The sequence below is a fragment of the Rhipicephalus sanguineus genome, chromosome 3 (assembly GCF_013339695.2).
Source record: "Rhipicephalus sanguineus isolate Rsan-2018 chromosome 3, BIME_Rsan_1.4, whole genome shotgun sequence".
NCBI classification, from domain to species: Eukaryota; Metazoa; Arthropoda; class Arachnida; order Ixodida; family Ixodidae; genus Rhipicephalus; species Rhipicephalus sanguineus.
In genome coordinates this window covers 158,772,320-158,790,504 of record NC_051178.1, presented here as the reverse complement: position 1 = coordinate 158,790,504, position 18,185 = coordinate 158,772,320, and the positions used below count along the sequence as shown (strand labels likewise).

The following is an 18,185-nucleotide window of genomic DNA, read 5'->3' as shown; positions in this document are numbered from 1 at the left end:
GCTTGAATTCGGGTGCATCTTATATACGCTGGAGCTGCTGCTTACAAGCTTCATCCTCTTGTAGTTCTCGAGAGGCAAGCTTTGAGATTATGCCTAGGTGTCTTCCTAAATTTGTTGCAATAAAGGTCTTGTATATGGAAGCTAGACTCCCCTCACTTGCTACCCGGTTCAAATTGTTAGCAGTACAGTCATTTCTAAGACTATGAATCCCCCGTTAGGCGTTCCGAAACAGTTTTTATTGCACGTCCTGACTTGTATTTTGGATTATATTGGCCGCGATTTCATACGCCTCAAATTTTAGTTATAGAAAGCCTTCTTGACAAAATAAACGTTAAAATTAATGATATTTGTATAATCAGTAATAGCAACAACTCTATTAAAATACAGTTTGACGACATTTTTCCAAAAAATGCAAAACTAATGTCATACCACTTATTAAACGCTATATTAAGCGATTACCTGGAACATATGCCAATTAAGACAGTGATAGCGACGGATGCTTCCCAAAATGAAGAAAAATGTGGAATTGGGATTTTTTTCTCCTACTCTAGACTGGTCGTTTTCCCTTCGCCTTCCAGATTTTGTGCCCATCTTTGTAGCAGAATTTTTGGCCATCAGTCTAGCTCTACGTAAATTAGAAGCATCAATGAGCTCCGCAATAATTTTGACGGACTCACTATCAGTATGTTCCTCCCTCACTGCAAACGAGGACTCGTATGTTTTGGATGCGTTCAAATCATTAGTTCCACTGCACATGAAGTTCATCAAGTTAGTGTGGGTTCCTGGGCATAAAGGCCTATTTACGAACGAAATGGCAGATGCGCTAGCTAGGTCATCATTGAATGGCCCGGTAATTCAGGTATTGCCCGCATCCAAATTCATTACAGGTGCTAGATTTAGGAGGAAAACGATTATAGAGGAATTTTCCGCACCGTCATTAACGACCATATTAGAATTCCAGCATTTAAATCATCAGTGGTATAGTAAAGTATCATCAGTGGAATAGTAAAGTATGTCAATCACGAGCACTAGAAGTCGCAATCACAAGACTACGCTGTCAGACTCCCTATCTAAATTTTTATCTACACAGAGGTGGTCTGGCAGCTTCGCCTAATTGTCCTTATTGCGGAATACGTGAGACAACGCAGCACTTTCTCATTTCCTGCAAGAGGTACTCTACCTTGCGGAAAAATACCTTAGGTGTCGTTTCCGTCTGCTTAGATTAGAATTAAATGAACAAAATGTACTGTCTTTCGGGGCTTTTTCTCTTGGCCACAGTGACGGGAAGATTGCTGATGCATTGCAGGAGTTCCTAAAGGTTCAAAAATATTTAGATTATAAAATTTACCTTTCCAAATTTTTATTTCTATCTTCTTTCTCCCCCCCCCCCAATTATCTGTTTTATTGATTCAATTCTATTCTATATTATTATTATTAGTAGTAGTAGTAGTAGAATTTTAATTCTAATTCATTTATACTTCTTTCGTATTAATTAAACAAAGTTTCAACTTCAATTTCAAATTTGCCTTCAAAAACTAACCGGTTCTTGACCTATCCCCCAGTGTGGGTATGAGCCACAGCTTCCAGGGTCTACTCTACTCTTCTCTACTCTAATCCCCCTCCCTGAGTAGCTTTCAGCGCGCTCGCTGCTACTAAAGGAGAGAGAAAGCGCTTGAGGCGTGCGACAAATCCCTAGCTGTAACACCGCCCGTACTTGACGGATTCTAAAACTTTTTGCGGCAGTCGATTCGTGAGGCAATAGGCTCTTTAAATGAATTCGTCATTGCCCACGCGACGATATATTACTTGGAAAAGTGTTGCAGGGCCCCTTTAACGATGATTTACAAAGTCTGTTCTCGCTGTTCCCGAGTTGATATTGACTATCAATAACGCGCGTGGCGCATACCAGCATTCTAAGGACCATATGGTAAGCGGGTATGCGTCACACATGACAAAGGTAAAGGATTTCACGACCTACCCGACGTTACGCCAATTTTCGTATGTGTCAAGTCAAGGAGACGACCACGAAAGTGCCCAAACGTAGACGGCTAGATAGATAGAAACGGTCGACCTGCCTTTGGTCCGCAAAGATATTCTTCGGATTTTTAAAGCATTTACGACAGGTGAGCTCCTGTTTATCTGCTCTGCTTTCGCTGCTACTTTCTAGTAGCGAAAACAGCGACATTTTGCCGGTAGTGAGGCTCAGCCGTTCGAGCTCCATCACTGTGCCGCGATACCATACCGAAAAGTATCTATAAACGTTGCGCATAACTGTGCCGCGACTAGCGCGCGCAGTGGGTGCTCCTCCCATGTCGTGCTGCCTCGATGGAATGCGACACGTAGTGTGACTTGTCGCACCTGGACTTCGAGGCTCTGTGGTTAACCCCACAACCGCAGGCGTGCGCATGAGGAGGGCAGGGGTGGCGCCCCCCCCTCCCCCTCCAAATCATCTAAAGGAGGGCGCCAGGGTTCCCCTTCAGGAGGCTGAGGGGGGGGGGAGGGAAAGGGCGAATGTTCATTCCCCCTCTTCTTAGGTGACTGGAGGGGGGTGGCCCTTTGCTACACCTCCCCCTCCCTCTTCCTCTCTGCGCGCGCCTATGCCCATACCTTTACTCAGTCAGACCTGTCACGTCATTTTTAATGCGCAGGGTTATGGCTACGCATGTTTTTCGACGATAATGGCGGCCAAGGACCCCTGATGTTGCATTCAAACATTAGCTGTTTACTTCCCACCTTGACTCCGGAAAGACGAGGAGCAATATGACCGGCCTTTGTGAGAAGCATGTATTCGCTTCATTTTCATTTTTACATCCATTGCGGAGCTCATTTTCTTTCGGACTTGAGCTAAAGGGGGCGGGGGTGCGGTGAAACTTGGCACTCCCTAATAGAAAGCCCTGCACACGCTTATGCACCCGCTGCTAAAAACCGAAACTGAAAGCACGAAAGCGACACGGACCTGAGTGTGCTGTTCAAGCTGTGTAGCTTACTGCTAGTGCATAAAAAAAAAACATATATATAATCCGAAATTCCAGTGGTGGGGAGAAGGGAGGGAGGTAGCCACTTCACCCTCCTTGTCACCCTTCTCGCGCGCCCATGGCAATCACTCTGGTCACTCTGGTAAACAAGTATGAGAACATGTTTCGATTTTGTGCTATAAATAATTCGTATAAAACAGGGGCCAACCGGCAGTTTTAATTTAAACACAGCACATAAATCTCAATAATTTGTGTTAACCGGGCCAGTCATTCCTCGTTGGACTCTAAAGTTTATTACCTACCTACCAAAAACCTTGTTCGCTAAAGCTATCGGGTTTAGGTACACCTCGGTTAGCCACATTGTTTTCATTCAAGAAGATGGCGCCGACGCCGCCGAAAAAGCAACCGGTGTCGATATTTCCGGAGCCTTCTGTTGAGGTAACAATTACTTCACTGCTGGCCGATTAGAAATATCTCCGTGAAGAGTGTTTCTATCTTCCATATATATATTACCATCGCGATCCATACGGAACAACAATAGCATGTTCAGCGGCACGTTCCCTGCTCGAAAGCACGAGTTTGCCGACTGTTTACACAGAAAAGCTGTATATGCCGGCAATTTAGCGTGCATGTTACGTTAGTAGAAAGCGTTCTAACAATTTAGCAGCCATTTCTGGACAGCGTTCTGCGTTGCAGTAGTTACCGTCATGCGATTTCATCGCCGCACTCGCACCTCTTTGCATTCAAATCGATCGACACGCGAGCCGTGTCGTCTGCTTGTGGCATTTACGAACATGCGAAGCCACACCTCATTTTTTTTTTTTTGTCCTTGCAATTCTTCCCTATGGCACTCAACCTGCTTTCTGGTGTAAATGTTGGCCAAGATAGGCGTCTTATCAAAAGAAATTTAACACGTTCCAAGCCTCTGCAAACGTGTCTCGCTGACCGCTCAGCCTCGAACATCGTTGTTTTCTCTCAATGAAACCGTTGTGTTCAAAAAAAAAAAAAAAAAAAGTGAGAAGAGTTTTTTTGTTCGCCCTCATTAGCTTCTGACGAATTGCAAGCGCGTTCTTCAGGACTGTATTTGTCGAACCGCCCTTAGCTACAGATCAAACAGTGCTGGAGAGTTGAAATATTTCCAGAATCTGCCTTACTATTAATGAAATGAGGTGTTATTTATTAATTAATTTTCACATCTTTTTCAAGCGGCTAAATGGGCACTTTCCAAGTGGGTTAGAGACAATGAATAGTTAATCTTCTCGTGTCTGAAAAAAGCGTCTCGCCTGTAGTCCACGTACATTCTGTAAACGTCATCAAACTCGCAGAAGAATTGAAAACTCCTAACTAGTTCTCCTTCTATATGCTTGTTTATGATTGTGAAGATACAGGAATATGGTGACACTAGATTTTCAATTAATATAGCTAATTGGCCTCTAGGGGCCCTTATGTCTCAGTACTCACATTTACGTGCATTGTCGATAGAGAACCTAGCCTCAGGCAGTGACATTTAGTCTAGATCCTCCACTAGCTGTGTCTCGTGGAGAAGCTGTGTCAAATCAAATAATCACTATCAATGCTTATTGCGGATGTGATACCTTCATTGCATTCTTGATCCTTTGTTACGCGTCACTCCGTCACTGTCTAGTTGCCATAGTTGAGTAATCATCGACGTGTTGACTCGAAAGGTGTGGCAAAGTATTTGTGAGTTGTGACCACTATGTAAATTCCACTAATTTGTGAGGATGTTGCGATTTCTGCCTCCGTATTTATTCTTTCTTTTTTGTTTTCTACAGCCCATTCAAGCTACAGCCATCGTAATTATTCACCCAGGGTCCATGTTCTTGAGGATAGGACGGGCGTCCGACTCCTACCCTCATACGATACCACATGTCATTGCTAGGCCATGCCTCTCAGAAACCTCAGCACCCCATGTTGACCCCATTCTCGTTCCCGAGGTTGACATGGTAAGTGTTCTGTGTCCATTCCTCACGATTGTGCTACATGGGTTTTAAAAAACTGACCAGAACCCGTCGGGTAAATTGTCAGTCAGCAATATTCGTGAAGCCAGCAGCTATGCTCTCTCTACTTTTATCAAATACTCGTAAAAGTGCAGAATGCTGATGGAAGAGCATACTGGTTACTTTTGTGTATCCATAGATTAAGTCTTTTTAGCAGTAATTTGTAAGCTGCATGGTGCTGCTGCAGCTGTAAGCTTCACCCTACAGTTATTATGATAGGTCTCTCATAACTGGCTCCTATATTATTCACTGGTAATATCACATGTGATATGTGTCATGATGCCGCTTGTTGCCTGCATCCAAGATGCAAATTGCACAATAAAAAAGATCATTGAATAGGTCACTGTTATATTTTGAGGATCACTGCTGCATGCATAGAAAGTCTAAATATAAATTATTGTTCTCAATAAAGCATGCATAAACACTACACAAAAGGTATGTGCGGTGTTCAATAGAAGTGTAAATTTGTCTGCCAAACTTCTTTTTAAATGGAAGTGTAAAAGTAATAAGGAAATAGGAAAGAAGAGTCTGCAAACTTGTCACACATGGTTGCCAAACCCTCATGTTCTGCGTGATGTCTGCAGTGACTACTAGGGCAGTAATCCTCATGTTAATTCCCTGTCTTCTCTTCAACCCTTTCAGTTCCATTTTTGTCCTCAATTCTACATCTCAATTTAAGACATATTTAACTTTTGCCTGTGCTTCATCAGGCTTGATTATCTGTTTGCTGTAAACAACAGCGATATTGAACTACTTGCCTACCTTTATTTTTATCCTTCAACTTTGTACGACATCTTTGTGTATTGTGCTTGTCCAGTCAAGCTTTAGATCAGAATGGCACTGGCCGTGACATCTCTGTGATGCGAACAAAACAGCCCTCGCATTTTGTTTACTAATCCTTTCAAGCAGATCCTTTTGATTACACTCTGTGTTCTCATTGCTTAACAGTTCAGAATATTTTTATTTGTACGTAACATTGGCAAGGTTAAAAGTATATGCATATATGTACACTTTTCCATCTACAAGTGGATTCATTGTCTTATAATAGGGATGGTATTGTGTGCACATCCCTTGACCTTGTCCTTTTCTCTCTCGCTTTGCTTTTTAATACGTTTCAAGTGGTGTTTGGTTGTGCAGAAGCTACTCAGTTGATATTTTATGCCACTTTCATTGAATATGCACTCTAACCTAGGAGCCAGAAGTGGTGGCCACTATTGAAGAAGGATGCGAAGTTGTCGGGAACCTTTTAGCATCCTGCTTGACCTCAGAAGGAAGGATACGATACACTTTCCCCACTGACAAGGTCAGTGCTTTCATCTGGTTTGCAAATAGTACACACATGTAACTGTAAGGCATGCATTACATTACATTTTTAAATTTTAAAAAATTAATTGATGAGAACTAACAGACAATAACGCCAAGGAAAGTATAGGGGGTGTTATCTGTAGTATTAGAATATAAATGTGAAGAAAGTAAAGTGGACGAAAAGATAACTTGCCGCCGGCAGGGACCGAACCTGCGACCTTCGAATAACGCGTCCGATGCTCTACCACTGAGCTACGGCGGCGGTCATCCTCCCGTCCATTTTATGGGGTATATATGTGCATTTTAAACCTTGGAGTGTTAGTCAGCGCCAATCGCAGCCATGGCGGCGAGTGTGGAACACTCTGCCTTTTCTGGCGTACATTTATATTCTAATACATTTATATTCTAATACTACAGATAACACCCCCTATACTTTCCTTGGCGTTATTGTCGGTTAGTTCTCATTAATATTGTGTCTAACAAAGAAAAACGAGCCCTTGAGAGTCATCTTCTTTCCTTCATTCATAGCTAGGGTCTCGTTCTGGCAGACTTGATGCCTTCAGGTAGTATGCGAGGGATTATTGGTCAGCTGCCAGCTCGTAAAAAGATCACGTGCTACGTGACGTGATTTCTTCCAGTCTGCTAAGCTTTCAGGTTGTGTCTTGGTAGTACTAGAACCACTTGTTCGGATTTGCGCTTGCTTGACCTCTTTTTGTTGTCAAGGTAATTTATTATGATAAAGAGAAGCTTGTAATATAGCAGTGCCAGTAGTGGTAATGCCAGGTTAACTGCACATTTCTCTAGTTTTGTTGTGAAGGAGATTCGCGTGCCAATATTGAAAAATGTCTCTTCCCAATAGATTCATCACTTCAATCAGCACGTTAAACCAACAGTCATCGAAGAAAAGTGTGACCTCAACTGGACAAACACCGATCGGGCTCAGGAGTTTTTCATTGGGGAAGAGGTAAGTTGTACTGTTTTGTGTGGCAGTACAACTATCCCTTCGCTTGTCTTGTGCCTACAATGTTGTAGAGGGATACCTCTCATAAGAAAATGAGTTTAAGTTGTGACCATGCTTTTCATGCTTGTTCAAGTAAAATGGTATAGGCAATGGTTTTTGTCAGTATATAAGTATTATTCATTGCTATGGTATTAGTAGCATGCATAGCAGCTTTTCATACTGCAGCATCAGCTGTTCAATTCATTATAAGAGGGCAGAGAATTAATTTAGTTGTTCATTGCTGATTAAATATAACCGACAGAATGTGTTTATAGAAAGATACATGTTCATTGGTATAAACTCGCATAAGAAAGTTCTACAAAGCACATTGCTTATCTATAAAAAAGTGAATGGGAGATAGTTATGCGTAATTTAAAGTGTGGACTTTTTATTGCAAATGAAGCCACCATCATTTTGACCATGCAGATGTGATTTTCTTTACAGTATTCACCGCTTTGACTTCAATACTGTTTCTCTGTTTCATTGTGTTCATGATATTGTGTAGCATAGGTTTTTGGTTCATGGCTGCAGCATTGACAGGACTGTAAATTGTGATAGCAGAATGTCTCCTACAAGTTTTTGCCTTCTAAGAGCAGTCAGTGTACTCAGATGTGTGCACCATGGCAGTTATAAATAGTTGTATGTGTGGCCTTCAGTTCATGTTTTCATACTTTCAGCGTGTGATCACTTCAGCAAAACTATGACACCACCATTAGTAGGGTGTTTTAGCAGTGCTGGTTTACTCATTGAAATGTATGGTAACGCTGTATCGGCTGAAGAGCGTGTGTCCGCGAACTTTACCTGAGGGAAACAATATATTTGCTGCTTGTTACTCTTCATGAAAAACTGGCCTAACTGCAGGTAATGCGAAGGCGATCGCTGTCTTATTTCTTTACAGCTGAAGTAAAGCTAAGAATTTTTCTTCGTTATTTTTATAAGTGCACCAACTACATGCTGATCTTTGTACTGCTGTGTGGCATTTTAGGTGCTGTACTTAAACCCTGAGCAGAGGTTTCATGTACACTGGCCCATCAGGAGGGGCCGATTAAACGTGCACTCAGGCGTTGGAGGTTCCCTGGTGTCTGTGCTGGCCCACCTGGAGGCCATCTGGGGCATGGCCATCCAACAGTACCTAGAGATTCCACTGAAAGACCTCAAGGTGAGATCACCGTGTAGCACATGCACTTGTAACAATGAGTTTCATTACGCCACTGCTGTCGCAAAATGTGCTTTTAGTGCAGTAAAACTTCATAGATTGGAAGTCAATGGGACCACAAAAGCTTAGAAGACTGTAGGATTGGGCATGTTGGTACAACATGATTAAGAGTGCGTATCAGTGCAAACAACAAGAGGGGACAGAAGAGAGGACACAGAGTGCTGAGCTTCCAACAATTTATTTCTTTAGGAAGCCTTTGTTTTTTTATACAGTTACACAACACTGCAACAGCCATGCGCGGAATACAATTATATTACAAGAATTCATCATGTGGACAAACATAGGTTATCAGTGAGCGCGACAGAGGGGGTACTCGCACAACCATTTTTTAAGGAATTAATCTTTTCTGCCTCGATGATTTCACGTGTGGCACGATCTCTGCATTTTGCGACAATACTACAACCTGAAAATCTTTACCTACACCCACACGTGCGACAATGAACAGAGAGCCGCCCTTGTTTTGACCCATCAACATTATACCAATGTTCTTTCAACCTATCATTTAAGCAACGACCCATTTGGCCAACATAATATTTTCGACACGACAAGGGTAGCTGGTAAACTATATTATGAACACAATCTCTAAATTTATTTTTTATGGTTGGGACCCAAGATTGGATCTGGATGCTGGGACAGACAGTAGTGCAGCGAGTGAATGTGGACGTGCTTTTCTAGGTCCCACAAAAATTGAGCTGTTTGTGCAAAGCAGATAATCAAGCCAAGGAAGTATAGGAGAGGTTAATTGTATTGTTTTAAGTGTAGTATTATAGCAATTCTGACATAGATGTGAAGAAAGCAAAGTGGACGAAAAGACAACTTGCCGCCGGCAGGGACCGAACCTGCAACCTTCGTATTACACCTTGAAACATACTGATCTAAGCTTTTTACCTTAAAAATGGAATCCAGGGAACTAAGGACTGCTGACAGTAATCAGAGATGCTGCTTTGCCGTGTCCAATATTTTCCCGTTTCAAGGGTCATGTTTTCCAGCAATACCCAATCTCGATTTTGCCACAAACCCAGGGAAACTACAGTTCTTAGCAGCCACAAAGCAATGCCACATAGCGATGCTGATGATTGATAGGTGAAGCACTTTGGCCCCATTATTGCCTGTGCAAAAATGTACGGTCTATGGCACACCTCATGGACAGCTGAAACGTGGGCCTCCGCAGCAGCCACATGCTTTTTGCATTGTCAGCGTGTCATGATGTGACCGTTGCCCATTCTGTCTGAGAGAAGGAAAAAAATAATAAAGGCCCGTCTGACAGAATTTGTGATGTATGCTGGCTGGAAGCTTTAGTGTACGAGTTACTGGAGCAACAGCCAGTCAGAAATCCGTATATAGTATAGCGAAATAAACGTATAGCTGAACCTTGGTATGTACTACCCACATGTAACATTACTAGTAATTATGTATTGAATTTGAAAAAACCTAATTTCAAATTTGGTTGGACAAGCAATTTCTGCAGTGCACTGCCTTTAATTCTCAGGCTGGTCCAGGTACTGTTTAGTTTTTCTCTTTTATGCGGCAGCAATTATATGTACACTCCAGGTGCATTTTTGCCATCGGTATCACCATCGCCGTGAGATTTTCAATAAAGTCCAAATTGATAATATCACCCTGGACATTTATATTCCATTTGCAAGTAGAAGCGTGTGACAGCAGCCGATGATAGTGGCTCAAGTGGGGAGAAAACACACTGGCCATCTTTCATTGAGCGAAAGGCCTAGGCAGGGGTCCCAGAGGTGGGGGTGGGGTTGCTCCGGCAGGAACCGAGTACCTTGATCTGCAGAGCGCGGTCGTGCACGCCCTATCTTAGCAGGGATTAGCAGACGGCTCATACCTTTGTGCGTGTTGTGCTCTCACCGCTTAGTTCGTGTAGAAGCGATAGACAGCACAAAGGTTGCTTCGCTCGCTGCAGCAGCCATGTTTCCTTACGCCAGCGTCTGTTGAATTATGCCAGACGGGATGCTAAAGGAGCTAGCTGCATTCCTTACTTCGTGTAGCGTTCCATTTTGTTGCTATTGTATCCGTTGCTTCACCCTTGCGGTGAAACTGTGGCTTTTTGCCTTTGCATCTATGTTTCTGCATTTGAGTGTATCTTCCTGTATCATTCAAGCACTACAGGGCGGTGCTGGTCATACCTGATGTGCACGCCAGAGACCATGTTCGAGAGCTGGTGCAACTCCTACTCTGCAAGCTGGGCTTTGGGGGCTGTTTTGTTGCCCTGGTGAGCTATGGAACTTTTGTGCCCCCCTTTTTGTTTGTGTGAAGAACAAATTTGATGCTCAACTCCGCTGCATTAGCACCTACAATGCTTTGATATTGTTTGTAAGGCATTATTTAAAAGCAAACGAATGTAAAATGCTCACGGATTGAAACGTGCCATCAAAAGCTTATGGTATAACGACTGGTATGCACAGTTGCTCGATATTACCACTTCTTGTCGCTGCAAATATGGCTGCTAAAGACGATGTTGGCTCCAAGGTAAGTGTATGAGTCGAAATTTCGCCTATATGACATGAACTGAAGACGGTGAAAGCAAGAGTATGTGCATTACCTAGCCCTTAATTATCGTGTTTCAATCCGTGAGCACTGTTTGTCGACTGTAGCCTTTGTTAATTGCTTCTGCCTATTATACTCAAGCAACGTCATGTTAGGTATCTTGCTTTTCCTTTTTCTGCAGAATAGCCTTCGTCTTCGTGTACTATTTGTCTTCGTCTTGCTTTTGCGCTATACTAATTGTCATGACCTACCAACCAGCCCAAGCCGCTACCCTGCAGAATAGGTCATGCATAATGTTTAGAATTGTTACTAACAAATGTTACCTGCATTTTTTTAAGCTAAATCTGCCAATAGAACCTGGATTGCTTGTAGCTTTGGGTGGTGAGACATATGAGCAGAGTGGTACTACTGATATTGAGCAGAACAAAACATTTTAAGGCACCTTGCTTCATGTTACCTCGACTTGCAGCTGTAGCGGTTCTTGTAAGTAAGCTTTGCTGCAATGCAGAGGTGTTATGCAGTCAAGTATTTGCAATGTATTGCAGTGAAGCATGGCAATAATTGGAAGGGGCCACTGACACCAGACATGGTGTGTGTGTTCCACCATCTCCTGTAGCAGTACAGCAAAACCTCTTGAATATTATCCATTTTAACTGAACTAGTGCCTAAAACACGATGCGACTAAACCCCAACCCCATCTTCGTAGAGTTTAACACATTCGCTGATTGCTTAGCATTGTGGCTCGTCATATGCTATGTATGTACTATCTTTCAGAAGCAGCGATGTTTTCCAAAGATGTTAACTGAAAACTCTTCATTTGGTATTTCTCTGTGCAAGTACTATATTAATTTCTTAGATCTTTCTACTGGTATTCATTCTAGCATGTACTGAACATGAGTTATTTTCTTGTGGCTACAGGAGTCTGTCTGTGCAACATTTGGTGCTGGGCTGTGCTATGCTTGCGTTGTGGATGTGGGGGACCAAAAGACCAGTGTTTCCTGCGTTGAAGACGGCATATCTTCACGAACAAGCAGGTTGGTTTTAAATCCCTACAAAGTTAGTTGGACTTTACAACGCAAGTCAGCATTCATCTGGTTATTGCTACCTAAAGGTATAGTAGGTTCAAAACAACCAACCTGTTCAGTGCAGTCTGCAGTGCGTTCATAGAAGTACCTTCAGATAGCCTAATTCACCGTATCTTTGTCTTACAAGGCAAACAATCATTTAACGTTCTGTGATTGATCACAGCTGATATAAGATTTGAAGGCCAGCACACTATGTAACTAAGCACAGATATCACCTTGATGCACCATGTGCACTGCCCTTTATTAAAATGAATAGCTTTCCTCGCCTCTTTTGCCTAACATTGCGTTTAGCAATCGGCTGTCAGATTTCTATGTAAAAATGTACATAGCACTGTGCTGCATGTACACTGAATTCTTGTTCACCTCAACATTCAATTTATCAAATGCTGTGCTGCACTGTGCCCTTACAATGGCATTTTCCTAACTATGGGCCTTGCTCACTTGCATTATTCAAAATATTCATGCGGACAAAGCTGCAATGTCTTTCTGGACCTCAAAAGGCCGTTCAAGATGTGCAGAGCTCTCATATAATCTTTTTCAAATTTTTTTTTTTTTTTCAAATCAATCAAATCTTTATTTTGCATATTATGGTTACAGGGTTAAGGATATACAGAAGAGGGTCCCAAGGTCAGAAAACCGTACCGGGACCCTCTGTGCATGATCATTAGATAAAAATTACAAAATAAGCACGAAAAATGAATAAATGAAATATCAAGTCAACCTAAAAACAAGAGTACAAAAGTTATACAGAAAAAATGCTACGATAATCGGAGACATCGTCATTTTTAAGCGCACAGAACTGTTTTCTAATTGTATAAATATTGATATTAAATATATACACATATATATACATATATATTCATACTAACAGTGAAAACATATAAATGAATACAGAATGAACTATAACAATGGATTTCACATAATGTTCACTTATAAATATAGAGGAAACGGAGAAAAGCAAAAAAGAAAACAGTACACGCTATGAATATTTAGTATAATTATTGGTTCAGGAAATGAGCTTTGAGTGTTTTTTTCAATGCAGTAAGAGATGGCGATGTTTTGATGGGGTGAGGAAGAGAATTCCATGCTTTGATAGCACAGGACGATGCTGTCATTTTACCATAATTAGTATAAACTTTAGGCAGCAAGAAGTTATTTTTTTGAGCAAAACGAGTAGGGTTATTATTCTTCAAGGAATCTAAGGAAATGAACTCGTGGGTGAGATCTTTATTAATTAACCTGAAAAGCAAGGTAATTAAGTTAAATGCAAATAAATCATTAGTGGTGAGCACTTTATTCTCCATGCGTACGATACTAATGTTATCACGACTAAAGTTAGAAATAATGCGCAGAGCTTGATTTTGTATGTGTTGAATGGATCAGAAATGACACTGATATGTGTTGCCATAGGCAGCGATACCGTAATTGATATGACTATGAAATTGATATGACAAGCATATTTTGATATGACAAGCATATTTTTATTTCCAGTGATAGAGTAAAAGCTCAATAATTTGGTCCTCGGTAATTCAGAAATTTGGGTAATCTGGACTTCTCTGTGGTCCTGGCAAGCATATGCATTGTTTAATGGCATCAGTCTCGTTAATTTGGTAAAATTTAGCATACTGGTTAATTTAAACGATAGTTGGAGCACGCCAAGTGTGAAGTGTCGCATATGTGCAACACAAAAGCATTAAAACGGCATTCGCATGCAACCTAAACAAAGCAGTGCAGTTTCCATTGCTATTGTCATCAGTGCAAATTGTACGGTGATGACAGTAAAGCCAGAACGCTTCATGCCTACTTGCATTTACCAAAGCCTTGGTAGTGGGCCTTCAGAAAAGCGCTGTTTCCATCCACTATTATGTCGTTTGTGACCAAGGCTTCAGCAGCCGTGGCAAACTACTTTTGTTTTTACTCAGCACACATGAACATGCAGCACACGTGTGGGTGCTATCTATGATCACACTGATAGCGACTGTGGTTTCGTCTGCAGTTGCTACAACAAACAGTAGTTTAGTTTTCATCGCATGCCTTCAGAACTGCATCACCATCCGTGATTGTGCATCAGCAAGCTAGGTTTCTTCTGCGACGACAGCGGCAAACACTAATTTTTTTCTTGATTCAGCATGTGTAGGCCACGCACTCTTTCAGAACTGCGATCACATGATCTAGAATCGCGTCACGAGCCACTACAATTTTGTAGCAGCTGGTGACGATTACGCACTGATGTGACTGCACACACATAGTCAAAATGACTCTGTGCGCGTAAACAACACACGTGCTCTCAGAACTGCATAGATGCTATGATCGTGTTAGTAATGATTACGGCTTTGTTTGCAGCAGCCACCGCACAGCACTCAGTAGCGTGGTTTCAACTCTGTATGCATAAGCCACGCATATGCCTTCAGACTCTCAACAGTTATAGTATAGTTGTGTGATTGCCACTGAAGTAACAAAGTCCTCCTGCACAAAGTCCTCTACATATTGTTCCTTTCTCTTTATTGTTTTTTTGTTCTAAAATAAAAGGCTGACCATGGAATACGGTGGAGCTGATATAACGCACTTGTTCCACTACCTGCTGCGAAAGTCAGGCTTTCCATACAAGGAGTGCGACCCTACAAAAGTGACGGATGCCATGCTCCTGCAGGAACTCAAGGAGAACATGTGCCATGTCAATCTGGTGAGTGTGGATGCAGTCATGTACGTAGGTCGGCAAACTCACTCATGAGTCGACTCACTCAGACTCAGATAGAGTCGTGAGTCTGAGTTTGACTGAGTCCGGGTGAGTAATATTTTGGTGAGATTGAGTCCGAGTGAGTTTGGGTGAGACAAATTTTCGTGAGTCTGAGTTCGAGTGAGTCCTGTTGAGGAAAACTTTGGTGAGTCTGAGTCCGAGTGAGCCCTAAGCACAAAATATATTTCTTGAGTCTGAGTGAGCTCCAAACTTTTTTGCCGACCTATGGTGATAACTATTGAACTTCAGCATTACTATAAGCCATATGACGGCTCACGTTGATACTCACTTCTACTCGCAGATACTTCAACGCGCTAGCGTTCATATGCCAGCTCAATATTTATTGATCAGAGGCGTGCCCTGACCCCCCCCCCCCCACCGCAATAATTTTTCATAGGAAGGTTTTGATAAATTATCTCGTGGGAGTCATATCTTTCAATAAAAATGTCTTTACTGAATTCCAATCACTGATAGCTCGTATGTGAAGGTACGAGATTAAAATGCGTGTCATAGAGCACCTATTATGCGAGATATTGGCGTTTAAGTGCGATGATATCATCGAAAAAGCTAATTATACGCTAACGGACTCATGAGTCGACTCACTCAGATCGAGTCGTAAGTCTGAGTGAGTCCGAGTGAGTAATATTTAGGTGAGTCTGAGTCCGAGTGAGTCCGGTTGAGAAAAATGTTGGTGAGTCTGAGTCCGAGTGAGCCCTAAGGGCAAAATATATTCCATGAGTGAGTCTGAGTGAGCTCCAGATTTTTTGCCGACCTATGGTCGTGTGACATCTCGTGGTCATCACTTCATCATTACCAGCCGGTTGGAAGTCCATGTCTGAACACGGGACTCTTTTGGGCGTCCCAATTGCATTCTTCCTGAGTAATCCAAGTCCATGCAATGCCCTCAAGTTTTCTGAGCTTCATCTATTTATCACTTGTCGACTGAACAAAATATCTTCTACGTAGTGCACCTTGACTGGGTTTTTCCCTTCCCTCAACGTGCTCAACATGCTCAAAATATTTAAAAATCCATTTGAAGCGGACAATGAAAGTGGACAGGACAGCGCTTACTGTCCACTTCGCTTGTGCGCGTATTTGGTGCGTTGATCTAGGAACTAGCCCAACTCACCATTTTGTTCTTTCAACACGCATTCTTTTACGGCTTAACCAAATGCAGGCAGTAGTATCCAAGCAACGGCAAGGAGTGTGTGGGACAGAGCGGTGCAACGCCTGCGACTCACATAAAAAAAAAATCGAGCTGCGGGCAGAATGGCAGGGTCGGCATGGATCTCGGCTAGCACTGGTTGAAGCATGCCCTCACACTCGCGTGTCAGTGTTAGTCTTCATCAGCTGTGTGGTGGGCGTAAGCCGCTGCGTGGGACACAAGCAGTGGTGGCAGGGAGCATCTACTCAATGAGCAGAGCACGGGGCCCCGATTTAAGACTCAAAAGTGCGCTCCACGGACTGCAACTCTGCTGAACGCTGTGGCTCATGAACCATGATGCTCTTAAAGGTGGCTGGAGTGTCCCTGCTCTGTGCCTTGACCGTGTGAATGGGGCTTGCTTGAGAGGGCCGTGCATGAACTTTAGCAGATCCCATGTCGTGGGGGGGGGGGGGTGAGTAGACACTGGCGGAGGGTCTGGGGTGACTGCTTTTGGAATGCAACAAGTGCACATTGTGGGTAAATGAACTGCATTTGCCCTGTCTGAGTCTCCTTTCATCAGCAACAAAGTTTTTGCAAGACACTGTTCACTGGTAGTACTGGTGTCTTAGAGACTACCAGGTGAAAATATAGAATGTTTTTATGGCTAAGATCCAGGGAACAAATGTGTTCATGCTTGTTTCATATGAAAAGTTCTGTTGTGCAACATTAAAACATGCATTCTTTTCCTGTAGGACATATGTGGAGCACAGGAGCGGTCTTTTCAAGTGAAGCAACCTGGCAAGCCTCTCTTTGAGTACAAAATCAAGGTTTGTGCATTCAGTCATCAGCATTACAAAAATGAAAAGCACCACATACCATACTGCACATTTTTATATAGAAAAAAAAGAAATCCATATTTTGTGCTTGTGCAGGAATCGATTTAAGTGAAGCTTTGACGTATCTGCAAATGTTCTGTCTTGCAATAGTCAACCATTTAAAATTTGCATTCTGCAGCCTCTTTTACAATTTAACCAAAGCGTTCTGTTTCTGCTGAACCGTTTATTTGGGCATTGTGGTGGTGGTCATAGGTGTGTGCACGGGGGGGGGGGGGGGGGGCAGTGGGGGAAGCCACCCTCCCCTCCTAGCCAGCTAACTTGAAATCAGAATTTGATAAATGTACAGTTAAATCTTGATATAATAAACTTCAATATAAAGAAATTCTCGATATAACAAAGCACATCAGCTTTTATAACTTAATTCCATAGAACACCACTTTAGCGTAACGAATTGCGTTTATCTGCGATTTCAGTAGAACGAAGTTTCGCTGCTACTGCAAAGGAATCCACGGCAACATATTGAAATTTCCGATGTTCGAGTGGTCATATGGTTGACATGCACACGGATTTTGTGAAAGTACAGTAGACTCTCAGTAAACGGAAATCTCTTAAACAGAACTGCAGCGTAAATGGAACAACTGCCCCTGATATGATTGGTTTCAAACATGTATTCTGCACCCCTGTTCACCTCTCAGTAAACGGAACTCCTGTTAAACGAAACATATTTTCCTGGTCCCTACAGGTTCCGTTTAACGAGAGTCTACTGTATTCTTCAAAGCACGTGACTGAGAGCATCCGCTGAACTGGTTCTGCATGTTTTCCTGCAGTGGCTGCAGGGGAAGAGTGCATCACAATGCTCTCCTCGCCTTCGGAGTGGCAGAGAGGGAGATCATGTGGCTGATGTGTAGCACGCAGGAATCCTAGCGCATGGCATCATGCACTACTCAACTATACCGATGCAGCATAGTTCCGTATTCTGTAGAGCTGTGCGAATAGCAAAATTTTGGGTGCGAAGCGAATTCGAATATTGAAGTGTGAGTGCGAATCGAATCGAATGTTTTTCGAATATTTCTTGAATACTTCTAGAATATTTTTCGAATACTTCGAAGCGAAATTGGAGAAAAAAAAAATTGGAGAGTATTCCTAAGCATATTATTATGAAATAGCAACATGAAAGTGTTTCTTTTCACTAGGTTGATGAAACGCTGGTGGGGTAGTGTTTCATAGTTGTCTTATCAAGAATGAGGCAATGTAGATGCCGAATTGTATTTATGTATATGATTTGGTGCAACCAAAGTGTTGCCGACAACACTTTATATGTAATAGGCAAAGATGCCATTTGCTCAGCCTCTCCTCCTCTTTCA

At 42.4% G+C, this 18,185-nt stretch overlaps 1 protein-coding gene across 8 annotated transcripts in view; it reads left to right on the top strand.

The window, feature by feature from the left end:
* Positions 1 to 18,185, top strand: part of LOC119387592 (actin-related protein 8) — a 120,352-nt gene that overhangs the window by 79,495 nt on the left and 22,672 nt on the right. The window contains exons 1-9 of one of the 8 annotated variants that reach the window (XM_037655025.2): positions 3,327 to 3,413; positions 4,769 to 4,939; positions 6,186 to 6,296; positions 7,158 to 7,262; positions 8,284 to 8,457; positions 10,634 to 10,744; positions 11,938 to 12,053; positions 14,634 to 14,787; positions 16,738 to 16,812. The exons of 1 other annotated variant lie outside the window; for it this stretch is intronic. In XM_037655025.2, coding sequence (XP_037510953.1) covers positions 3,354 to 3,413; positions 4,769 to 4,939; positions 6,186 to 6,296; positions 7,158 to 7,262; positions 8,284 to 8,457; positions 10,634 to 10,744; positions 11,938 to 12,053; positions 14,634 to 14,787; positions 16,738 to 16,812 — 1,077 coding nt within the window. In that variant the 5' untranslated portion in view covers positions 3,327 to 3,353. Of the gene's footprint in view, positions 1 to 3,326; positions 3,414 to 4,768; positions 4,940 to 6,185; positions 6,297 to 7,157; positions 7,263 to 8,283; positions 8,458 to 10,633; positions 10,745 to 11,937; positions 12,054 to 14,633; positions 14,788 to 16,737; positions 16,813 to 18,185 lie in introns of those variants that run through there. 6 more of the 8 variants (XM_049413562.1, XM_049413567.1, XM_049413566.1 and 3 more) reach the window with 6 other exon arrangements.